The sequence below is a fragment of the Leptonotus elevatus genome, chromosome 5, assembly GCF_054856555.1.
Source record: "Leptonotus elevatus isolate MCC_2025b chromosome 5, RoL_Lele_1.0, whole genome shotgun sequence".
NCBI lineage: Eukaryota > Metazoa > Chordata > Actinopteri > Syngnathiformes > Syngnathidae > Leptonotus > Leptonotus elevatus.
Window position 1 is genome coordinate 17,338,690 of NC_141243.1, and position 11,718 is coordinate 17,350,407.

The 11,718-nt window shown below is 40.6% G+C and overlaps 1 protein-coding gene and 1 long non-coding RNA gene across 2 annotated transcripts; one reads left to right on the forward strand and one right to left on the reverse strand.

Moving 5' to 3' along the window:
* Positions 1-1,476: 1,476 nt before the first annotated feature.
* Positions 1,477-11,620, forward strand: pik3ip1 (phosphoinositide-3-kinase interacting protein 1). Its single transcript, XM_086075837.1, has 6 exons — positions 1,477-1,751; positions 1,886-1,996; positions 2,614-2,730; positions 5,881-6,051; positions 6,132-6,210; positions 10,416-11,620. The coding sequence occupies exons 1-6, from the start codon at positions 1,649-1,651 to the stop codon at positions 10,633-10,635; spliced, it is 801 nt and encodes a 266-aa protein (XP_085931963.1). The 5' UTR covers positions 1,477-1,648; the 3' UTR covers positions 10,636-11,620.
* LOC147173980 (uncharacterized) lies at positions 2,044-6,254 on the reverse strand. Its single transcript, XR_015094825.1, has 3 exons — positions 5,789-6,254; positions 5,142-5,195; positions 2,044-2,945 (listed from the first exon to the last, which is right to left on the reverse strand). It is a non-coding gene; the product is annotated as an uncharacterized LOC147173980 (long non-coding RNA).
* Positions 11,621-11,718: the final 98 nt, after the last annotated feature.

An 11,718-nucleotide genomic window follows, 5' to 3' on the forward strand; every position in this document is an offset into this window, starting at 1 on the left:
ATTACTGCATTGTACAATTTTGTTTTGGAATTCTCAGGGTGCTGCTGAGAGGTATTGGTAAACTTGCTGCACTCAGATGCTGCTGTGTTTGCACAGGCCATTGCCGGAAAATTTGTCTGGCTTCTGTGTTAAACGCTGAGCGTGTCACGACTCACGAGTTGGCCGCTCTCTTTGTGCACACTGCCAACAATGCACAGTGATGAAGGAAGGGAAAATAAGCACGGGTGCTGCCATTTCTTGGCCTCTGCAGAGTCTTCTTTCTGGCTGAGTGGAAAAACAGGCCTCGTGAGTTGCAGGGAAAGAACACACGGACACATGAGCGCGTACTTAAGAGCCAGATAGGATTGACTGCACTTGGATTATAAATGGAAAGCAATGAGTCAATGTGAATCAGATGGGAAGCTATGTATAGACATGAAAAGTAATCCTACAGTTATAATGTACTAATTGTAAATATGTGTGTGTGAACTACTACTACTTGACATGTTCACTCCAGACTGTATGCAACTGTAAGTGCATGCTCGTACATGTTTGTATGTGTACAATCATGTGCAGGGGGTCCTTGGTTTGCGACGAAGATTCGGTCCTAAGGCGGGATTTATACACAAGCTGAAATGTATCCTTGTTTGAAGTCATGCTTAGGGTAAATATTAGTAAGCACTATGCGATACATGTAAAACAATCGCAGAAAAAAAGTAGAAGCACATCACAAAGCCTTTTCACATTCTAGTTCATTGCCAGCAAATTCGTAACCTTGAAATGTCATATTTACAGTAAATATTGTATGGAAAACCCTTCCAGGCATATAAAACACACAGCACAAGCAAGGCACTCAGTAACTGCCAGACGTATGGCCGAGAAGGTTAGGGTTAAGTAACCCTAACCTTATGCTTCATCATGCGGAAGCTATGCCCTACTTGCTGTTTTTCATTTATTGTCTTACATGTATGTTATGTGGCCTGGAAGTGTTCTTTATGTTGTTTATACTATGACATTGAGGTTATAAAGTAGTTAAATAACCTTATTGCATGCTACGCAAGCTTATTATATGACATTCTTCACCTTGAAATTTCATGATTACTGTTAATATTTGTATAGAAAAACACTTAAGTTGTAGGCCATAAATACGAACAATTAAAAAATTGCGTGTTTTCGTGTGCCGGTCGGCGCTTAACGTCGAAATCTTACGCCGCTGACAAAACTAGTTCATTACACATAATTTGAAACCTTGAAATGCCATAATTACAGTTAGTAACACATTGACAGCACTTCGAGACCATGAATATAACTAACTGAATTTAACAGTAATTTTACTGAAGGTGTCGTTCCCATGGCGATGTATTCTTCCGCCGCTGCGCAAACTAGCTAATTGCTTCCGTTTGTAACGTAGAAACCGCGTATGTCGGGACCGTCGTATGGAGAACGTGGTGAGGCTTTAGGACCTGGAGGTGTGTCTTTCTTCTGCTGTTGTTGCCGCCGCTTGTCGTCACACAGCTCCTCCTCCAGCCGAAGGCTGTTTACTAGGAAAGGGGAGCTCGTCTTTTTGGCAAAAACAAGGGCTGAGACTTTCCTCGAGGAGAGCAGTGTGTCTGTCGCCCTCAGCACAGGCTCTTTCTCTTTTAATTTTAAAATATACATATCTTGAGAAATGAATTCAATCCGTCACCCGTGCAGGATGTTTCTGTCTTTGCATGTTGTTTTCTTGAGCGCAGCCTTCGTGGACAGCAGCGTGTTAAATGCAGACGAAAAAGGTAAGTAGCCGACGCTCTTTTAAAAAAAAATACATTATAGACATTTCTTTTCAAAGTCAATCTCGCCCCACACCTCGTTTCTCATCCTGCTTTAATTGCAGACTGTTCTCACATGTTAACTTTTTAATTTGCAGAATGCATTGAGTCCAATGGAGAGGGCTACAGAGGACTCAAGCAGAGTTCCTCCTCGGGGCTGACTTGTCTAAATTGGACCAACACGTCCACACAGTATGATCCACACACAGGTAAATACAGTACATCTCATGTTAACATGGATCAATAGATCACGTGATAAACAATGCATCTGATTGGTAGTGTTTTAGTGCACATTATGACCAAGACGTATAGAAAGCCATTCCGGCATTCATTTGATATTCTTGATAATAGCCTATAAGGTCCATTTTATAGTGCATTATTTATCCTCATTAGTAAGACAATTAAGTGCAGTATAGCAACAACGGTGTCTTACTAGTTATATCTACAGTTTGCAGTAGTATGTTTTTTTTCTATCAACTTCAACATATTAGATGAACTATTTTACTAGTGATGGGAAACTATATATGTTACTATCAGTACAGTGCATGGACCTTAAGATGGATCTGAAATAAATTCTCAAGTGGCTTTCATAACAGCGTGGACAGCCATGTTTGTGTTTATGGCGTTAAATGGCCTCCCTTGCACAGCAGCAGCAGCTGCTGCTTCTTCTTTTCTTTAGTTTGTCCCCAATGGCGGCTTGCTCATTGTTGTGTGATGAAGTTGTGTGAATGATTAATGAGTCCAGCGCTAGGCAGCCAGAGCGCGTGCGTGTTTGAATGGGGGCATCAGTAAGAGACATGTGCTGTTTTGCTCCTTCCTGGTGTAGGTGCGGGAGATCACAATTACTGCCGAAATCCGGACTCCTCTGAGAGGCCTTGGTGCTACATTGCAGGACCCGACGGGACGGTCCAGAAGCAGTTTTGTTCCATCGAGACATGCCAAGGTGACTTTTGACCTCTTTTCCTTTGAAAACTGGAAATCATGGTTAAATTCCATGAAAACAAACAAACAGCTTGCTTGATTTATTTCGAGTGCTTACAAGTGAGTTATGTTCTGGAGAGGAACAAGATGACATTTTTGTGCAGCTCCCAAAACGTTTGTCAGCCCGGAGAAACTGGCAGCCTGTTTTCAAACTTTGTTGGATCACTGGTTTTCATCCTAAATCATTCAAGTGAAAGTAAACATCAATGTGAGAGTAAAATAACTAGTAGGTCAGTTGGTTAAATCACAGTTAAGTGTAGTCTAATTAGCCTTTCGTTTTTTTCCGGTCTCAAACACACAATGAAAACAATGTTTGTCATGAAGTTCAGTCGCCAGACTTGTTTTTTTTCCTTTTTTTTGCCACGCCTCACATCGCGCCTCATTGGCAGACGGTGGCCTTCTCACCTTGGAGACAGAACCCTATTGGCCATCCCACTTATGATGTCACACACTTCTAAAAAGTCAAGTTTGTAAACAGCTGACTTGTGCTTGCACAGGAAATGGGTGATGTGGGGAAAATGTTAAAGCGCAGATGTGAAGGCCAACCGAGCATATGAGCACGCGGAGCCTTTTCTCCACCGCTGCTTCCTTCCCCAAAGATCTTTTCCCAAATGTTTTGCAGTCGTACGGCTCAACAAGAGCAAGATTGCAACACTCTTCTCGTTATCGGAGCAACAGTAACCAGAAACCACACGTCGAGACATCAAGCCTAATTTCGCACTCGATTCTCTCTACACATTATACAACAAAATCAATATGGAAACGTATACAGTGAACCCCCGTTTATCACGGAGGACACATTCCCAGCCACAATAGGTGAAAATATTTCTTTCTTCTTTAAAAAAAAAAATAAATAATAATAACTCCCCTTTTAAACGCATTGTAAATCGTATTTGATCAAAGAAAAAGTGTACGAAATCTCTGAAAAGTGTATCTGCTAAATTAGCTCTCCTTTCCCATTTGTGAGGACTTTACAGTTGGTATACTGTAAAAGCAAAAAATTAAAAATAATAGTCGCTATAAAAGTCTTGTTTCATAGTGTGGCTGCGAACAATGAACTGCGGTACATTGGGGGGGAACACAAAACCACTTTCAGAAGATAAAAAACGTCCTTTATAATTTTCACTTGAGGAGGAGGCGGCAAAAGGCATCGACTGGTAATTAGTGGCATGTGGGGGAGAAAGCTATTCCATGCAAGCGGTCCTTCGTTTACGACGGGCTTCCATTCAGTAGTAGTTCACTACAGCAATGTCAACGCAATTTGTACGCATGTCAGAACCTGCTCTTATCCTATCCTAACACAGTTGTAGGGTCAAAATTACAGTAAATATTTGGATGAAAAACACTTATCGGCTATAAAACAATCAAATGAAAAATGGTAAGTACCGTATTTTTTGGTTATAAATCACACCAAGTCAAAAAATGCATCATGAAGAAGAAAAAACAGCAATTCGGAATTAAGTCACAACTTAGTCACTTTTTGGAGAAAAAAAACTGTAGAGCTTGTACTTGTAAAATCCCCGTTCCCTAATTGTGTTGACGGCAGATAATGAGTTCTGGTTGGATTCAAAAGTTTCGTAACTATGGGAACAAATCAAATATTTTAAGCTTAAAATGACTAACCTTAATTAAAATTCTACATCACATTATGGTCAACGCTTGAATTCACGTCGGGGCTTTTTTTTGGTCACCTTTTGGTGCTCTAAATAGTAAATCCTTGTTGAAAAGCTGCATGCTAATTTAACCCATCTGCTCCTAAAACGTATAAATACGTTCCATTTTAAATATTGCCGCGGTCCCAAAAACGTATTTATATGTTTTTCATGTTTTTATGCTAGAGCATACAGAAGACTTTGATGCAGCCTCTGACCTGAAAATGTGTCTTAAAGCAATGGTAGTTAATACAAAAAGACAGGCAGGTGACAGCAGAGTATAAGAGATCAACCAGGGCCATGTTGCAACAACCTCTTTTCCCCAGTGTTTTAAACAGATTTGTGAATAATGATGAAACTTAGCTATATTGTAATGCTAATTGCTGCAAAACGGAAAGCGATACAAATATACTTTTTTCCCCCTAATCTTTCTTTTGGTATGTTCCATGTTTTTATAGCAATAGAACACAATATTCTGTAGGCCTTGCAAAATCGGTCAAAATCCAGTACAACAGCCGGGAGCGAAGGGGGTGGCTTCAGTGAAAATGGCTAGTAGTGAATGAGTGAACACATTAATTGACATGATTTCTTCTTCTACTTCTACTTATTGTTCTTCTTCTGATTTCTTTTGGCAGTTGGCAAATACTTTTGGTGCATTACTGCCACTTTCTTGAGGATTTTGGGATCCAGTCCATACTTAAATTTGAATATGAAGTCGTACCCGAGTATAAGTTGCAAGGCCAGCCAAACGATGAAAAAAAGTGCCACTCAGAGTCTGAAAATACAATACAGTGGTAACTTGTCAGTGTGCATTCTTGTGCCACTTCTTGCATCTGAAAATGTTTTCGATATCTTATATCATTATTATTTAACGTTGAAATTTGACTTCAAAATGGACTGTTGATGTTGTGTAACATTTAACTTTTGTTATTATTTTTCCATTCAATAAAATAGTATGCTGTCTTTAAATGTGTCCTTGTGATGCGGGCAGCGTTTGATTTTATTATTAGAATATGTGGTGGTCCAGTAAAAAAGGTGCAGTGGGCCATAAATGATTTGCAGGTTGCACTTTGGACACCTCTGCGCTAAACTGTCCATACACAAGGTGTGAATGTGAATGATTGTTTGTCTTAATGTGATTGGGGCAACCGGTTGGGTTCGTCTCCAACTTGCCCACAACCTCAATGAGGACAAATATTGTGGAAAATGATTCAAGTGATGGACTTGTGAGGGTCCACTATAGCTGCTTGATAATGAATTTGACTCGGCATATTCAATAACTCCCATTAAACTGTCTCCATATATTGACGAGATGCACCTTGGATAATGGACAGAAATACAGTAACAATGTTAGAAAGCAATCCTTACCGACTGATTGCTTTGGCTAATGTGATGACGCATTGGCAGAGCTCCAAGCTTTCAAAGTCATTAACAGTTATGCTGCTTTATTGTGTTTCCAGAGCTCACTTCCACCGAGCCAGGAGCGGCCACTCCCTCCCCAGACAGCGATCTCCCATCAAAGACGCGCTCATCTTCGGGAGATGCCGCCGCCGGTGCTGTGCAGCCAGTGATGGGAATCAGCCAGCGGGTGCGCACCGGACCCAAAAAGAAAAAGGATCTGGGCACGCTCGGTATGTCGACAGCCTTCTGAAAATATACACCATGACTTTTATAGACTATAACTTGCCGTTTGCTGTAACGTCCTTTTCAGGCTACGCCCTCGGCATCGTCATGATGGCGGTTATCATCGTTCTTGGGGCGGGCATCACGTTTGGCTACTTCTACAAAAGGTCAGTGAATGAGCAAGTGCATCAAGGAGAAAAATAATGCAATTGTGGAAAAAGTACTTGCCCATTCAAATGCATTGGGATTTTTTTTTTTCCACAAACACCCAAAATAAAAATATTCATTATATGTTTCCACGAAAAATGGGAGGAAATGTTGGAAGCATTTTATTCTCCACTATTTTTTGCAATGAAACAACTCCCACATAATACTTCCAATTTATACTAACTTGCTTTAAAAAAGTCACGCCTTCTGGGGTATTTATTATTATCTTTGAATGTCTCATGATTCGATTCCGATTTTTGGGTCTGCGATTCGATTCAATCGATTTTCGCTTGAGGGCGATTTTTGATTCAAAATGCTTTGATTGATTTTTGCTTCAATCTATACATGTGCAAGGAATTGTAATGATCTACTCCAGTCTGACTCGCTAATACTAATAAGCGCGCTACTCGCGGCACTTTTATCACTCAAAAGAACTTCTCCACGCTGATAAAAAAACTTTTATTGGAATAACTTGATCGTGACTTTTTCCTTCTACTCTCTAATGTGTCTATAACTTAGTGTATTAGACCGTGTGGAACCACACTGCCCCTCAGTGACCAAACCCGGTACTACATGAACAGCGCTCCAAATAAAGGTACACACAGACAAAGGCAAGACATTATAAAATTTTTTAAATAAAATCAATTTTGGGACATTTAAAATTGATTCTGAATCGTATTAAATGAGAATCGATTTTTGGGGCACACCCATAGTATTTATCGTCTGATTCCACATTACTTACAGTATTGGCACAATTTAACGTTAACTATCAACCTTTCCACGTTCATTTTTAATTGGACTGACATTGAACTTTTTCTAAATCCCACTTTCCACGCCCACTTCCATACATACAACTGATTATCATTACCAGCTGTCTGAGACTGCTCAGTGGGGCATTTGGAAAATTGCCTTGTCCAGTAACCAAGAGGTTGCAGGTTTGAATCCCACCTCCGACTGGACTTTGCTAATATGCTAACGGATATACATGTATACCAACGGACTGTCATTAGTTCAATGTTTCCATCTAAATGAATGGATACTTTTCCATATAAATTTCAACTTGCTTCAAAAATTCACGCCTCCCGGGTTCAAGTGTTCTTTTTATCCATTTATCTTTAAACTACAATTAATAGTTTGTCATTTTCACATAATAGATTTTTATTTCATAAACATTCAGCTATTAGCAGTTAGATGTGTCATAAAAGCAAAAAAAATTTAGCATCAAAATTGATTTTCTACTTGGTCTGTTTATTTTCACAAAAATCTCATTTTCTCTGACTTTTGAAAGAAATGGCTGCATTTGACCAAATGTTCTTGTTTCCTGTTGACTAAAGAACAGAAAAGTGGATTTTTTTTCTTCCTGGTGAAAGAAGAGCGTCTAGTCTTTCATTTGTGCGTGTGTGTGCACGCGCGTGTGTGCTGCACTGCCAGAGGCGACAGTTCAAGTTACAGAAGCACAAAGTCTTTTTTTCCAGCTAACTTTGATGGCGGTGTGTGTTGGGGGGCATCAGGTGGTGTTGCACATTCCGCACTTATTGTCTCTGTTGCTGCACATTTGCACGCAATGCCACAAAGAACACGCTGAGGGGGGTGGCAGGAAATGAAAGTCTTTTTTTAAAGAGCTTTTGATTTTGGATTCTCTCAAGAACAACATGGCCCGCATGTAGTTACCATATCTGCCTCACAGTCAATGTTTCTGGGTCCAATGCCTACATAGAGCATGCATGTTAGGTTCGTTGAAGACTGAATAGACCATAGGTGTGAATGTGAGTGGGAATGGTTGTTTGCATGTGACCTGTGATTGGCTGGCGCCCAATCCTGGTTTTATCCGTCCACTTACTCAAAGTCAGCTGGGTAGAAAATGAATGGACAGAAAAAACAGACGAATACAACTGCACTTGTCTCGTTTGGATGCTGATCAGTACAAATATGGCTCGGCTTCAAAATAGATGAGTCATGCCAGCTTGTCCCGTTCGCCATCTGCCACTGTTTCCGCTGAAGGCACGTCACAGCAGTTTATCCGAGTCTCTCACACAAACTCGAGTCCGCCTTGGGCTGTACAGTAGTTAAATGAAATTGTTTTCAAATGCAGCACTGATTTTATTCTTGCTAATGTGCATAACAATTTCGCCCTGAGCGACCCGAGCTTTCTGCAGAGCAATTAAAAACAGCAGAGATCAAGAGCTAGTAGAATTATGTATCAGGCAATGTGTGTGCTCCAGGAAAAATGTTTGTTGAAGAAGGAATTTGACTTCAAAGTTCTCTGGGGTATGATCTATTAGGGGAGTGAGTGCCAAAAAATCGATTCTCATTTAGTACGATTCAGAATCGATTTTAAATGTCCCAAAATCTATTTCATTTAAATTATTTTATACTGTCTTGCCTTTGTCTGTGTGTGTGCCTTTATTTGGAGCGCTGTTCATGTTGTATCCGGTTTGGCCACTGAGGGGCAGTGTGTTTCCACGCGGTCTTATACACTGTTAAGTTGTAGCCACATTAGAGAGTAGAAGGAAAAAGTCACGTTCAAGTTATTCCAATAAAAGTTGTGGGGTTTTTTTCAGCGTGGAGCCGTTCTTTGGAGTGATAAAAGTGCCGCGAGTAGCGCGCTAATTAGCATTAGCGAATCAGACTGGAGTAGATCAAAGCAAAGATCATTGTCAATCAAATCATTTTGAATCAATAATCGTTTTAAATCGAAAATCGATTCTGAATAGAACCACAGACCCCAAAAAATCAGAATTGAATCGTGAGACATTCAAAGATTCCCAATCCTATGATCTATCTATCTATCTGTCTGTCTGTCTGTCTCAGGGGATGGGTCAAATGCGGAGAACAAATTTCAATCAGTGGTACTTTAACCGTCTGTCTGTCTAATCCATCCATCCTTCTTTCCTTCCTGCCTTTCTTCCTTCCATCCATCCATCCATCCATCTAGCTGTGACTAGCGAGCTAACTATCTGTCAAGCGAGTTAGCTAGGTAACTAGGTACAGGTATACTGTACTTTAGCTGTCTAGCAAGCTACTGTAGCTCTTTAAGTGTATTCTATTCTGTGTAGGGCATAGTGAACTTTTTTTTTTTTAACTCCAGTTTTTTCATTATAATTAGCTTTCCAGTTTTAATAATATATATATTTTTTAAATCCCTTCACAAATAGAAAAGGCAAATGACAAAACATTATTGCAAGCAAGTTTTTTTTTCTTCCCTTCTGGGATTTTCTGAAGTTTTCCTGACACCAAACAAGCTTTGAAAATATGTTTTTCACCCCAGCATTAACTTGCATCAACTTTCATAGAAATGCATACTTTCATTTAGAGTTGTAGCGATAACGTGGAAGCACATTCCTCACCTCAAAAGTTTCCAACAGGCCTGTAAATCACTCCTTGTTCAGCATGTACTGTAAGCGGACACCTCATCTTTAGCAATGTTCGGCGTGATTGCCTTCCGTCAGATTTGATTGTCATAAAAAACAATGTCAAACGACAACGGCCATGATTTGTGCTTCTTAGCAGGAGTTGAAGTCACTCGTCATCTTGTAGTCGTAAGAGCTTGGCAACACTGGTTGTGCTTTTTGAAAACAAACTTCTCCGTTAGCAACCATCTTGTAGTGCGCGGTATCAGGAACACACATTAACTGACATGTCAAATCGGTAAAATTACCGACCGAACTGAGCTCTCCAAAAAAAAAAAAAAAAGGAACACACATTAACGGTTCGTTTTTAAGGAAAAACAAAAAAACTACAGTTATGCCTTGAGATAAGAGTTGAGACACTCAAATGTCATAAGATCATAAAAATAGTAATGGCAACCATTTTTACATCGTCTAGTTGCTCATTCTGATATTCGTGCCTTGGCCACCTGGGGGCAGTATAATAGACAACATACAGAGTAGACGTCACAACTCAGCAGTACCTGCATATATTAGTTTAAAAAAAAAGTATTTCTTCACATAGGGTAACCATATTGTGTCTACATGTGGACCACAACACAGATGCTTAACCTGCCTATAGTGTTTTCCAACTTAGCAAAGTTACTGCTGTTTTAAATATATAACATACATTTTTTTGTTAAAAAAGTGTGTTAAAAAATTTTTCCTGAAAACTTGCCTCACTATCCTTGTTATGGTTTAAGAAAATTTATCAAATAACACCGTGTGTGCCTGTACAGGGGCCGAGACCTGAAGAAGCAGCACGAGCAGCGAGTGTACGAGCGCGAGATGCAGAGGATCACCCTCCCCCTGTCGGCTTTCTCCAACCCCACGTGCGAGCTGGTCGACGAGAACACCATCGTGGTGACGGCCGAGTGTGAGACCACCCCGGTCCAGGAGGAGGTGGCGGAGGGCGCCGACCCTCTCATGGGCGAGCAAGCGGGCACACCTGGAGCGTGAGGCAGGATTTAGGAATATGTACTTCTAATCTAGTGGACCAAAATGCCTGTTTGGAGTCAGAAAGCAGTTTGATCTGAAAAGTGCTGCCGCGTCCTGTTTCTTTTTATTTTTTTTGCCAACATGAGACAAAATGGACATATTTGCAAACGAGGTGTGTTTTGTTATATGTGATAACCAAAAAGTAAGCTCTTTATTAGGAGTCCCAGAGACTTCGTCAGTGTTATAACAGTGAGATGAGTCCATCGTTTTGTACATACTACACGGAGGACGTGGACTCCCTAATGACGAATATGTGATGAATTGCCATGTGCTTTGACCCGCTGGCTGTGCCGAGGGATAACCATGTATATAAATATACTGTGTATAGATTTGTACAAAGGGTGGACTTACAGATGGGCACGTGTAAAAATAGGCATCCTCCTCAAAGGCAGGATAAAGTGAGAAAAAAAAAAAGCCCACAGAAACAAAAAACGCTTCCCCATCCACAAATGCCTTAGCATGGTACTCTACTTAAGAATGTACTTTTGAGAGAGAAAGCTGTGCTTTAGTTCCACAGGTTAAGGAGCGACAGGAAATATGTTTCTCTCAGGAAGCATGAGAGGCAGTTAAGTTGGTCCTCTGGATGACATAACACTGCCCCGCGGCGCACGCAGCAGGCACAGGCGGAACAGGAAGTCCTGCCTTTGTAAGCGCACGGCTGCTGCAGGAGCCTGCTGGCATTTTATCCACACGCTGTTTGTGACATAAACACTCCGTTAATGTTCTCTCCTAAGATGCATGTACCTACAGTGTTTGCATCCTAAGCACGCCAAGTCTGCTACATCACTGGAGTTTGATAACTGCTGTTCAATTGTTTCGTGTGCTGACTTATTGTCTTCATATAACAGACATACTAAATGCAGTTGCATTGAATTTAAGTGCTTGTATTTGTAAGTGTGGTTGCTTTTCAGTGGGACTGAAATAAAAACAAATGTGGAAACTGGAATGTTTAATTTCATTCCAAGAAATTGATACAGACTGGACGATTACTATGGACTATAAGCCACTGAGGAGGCGGGACTTCCTACTTCCGGGTGTCATACA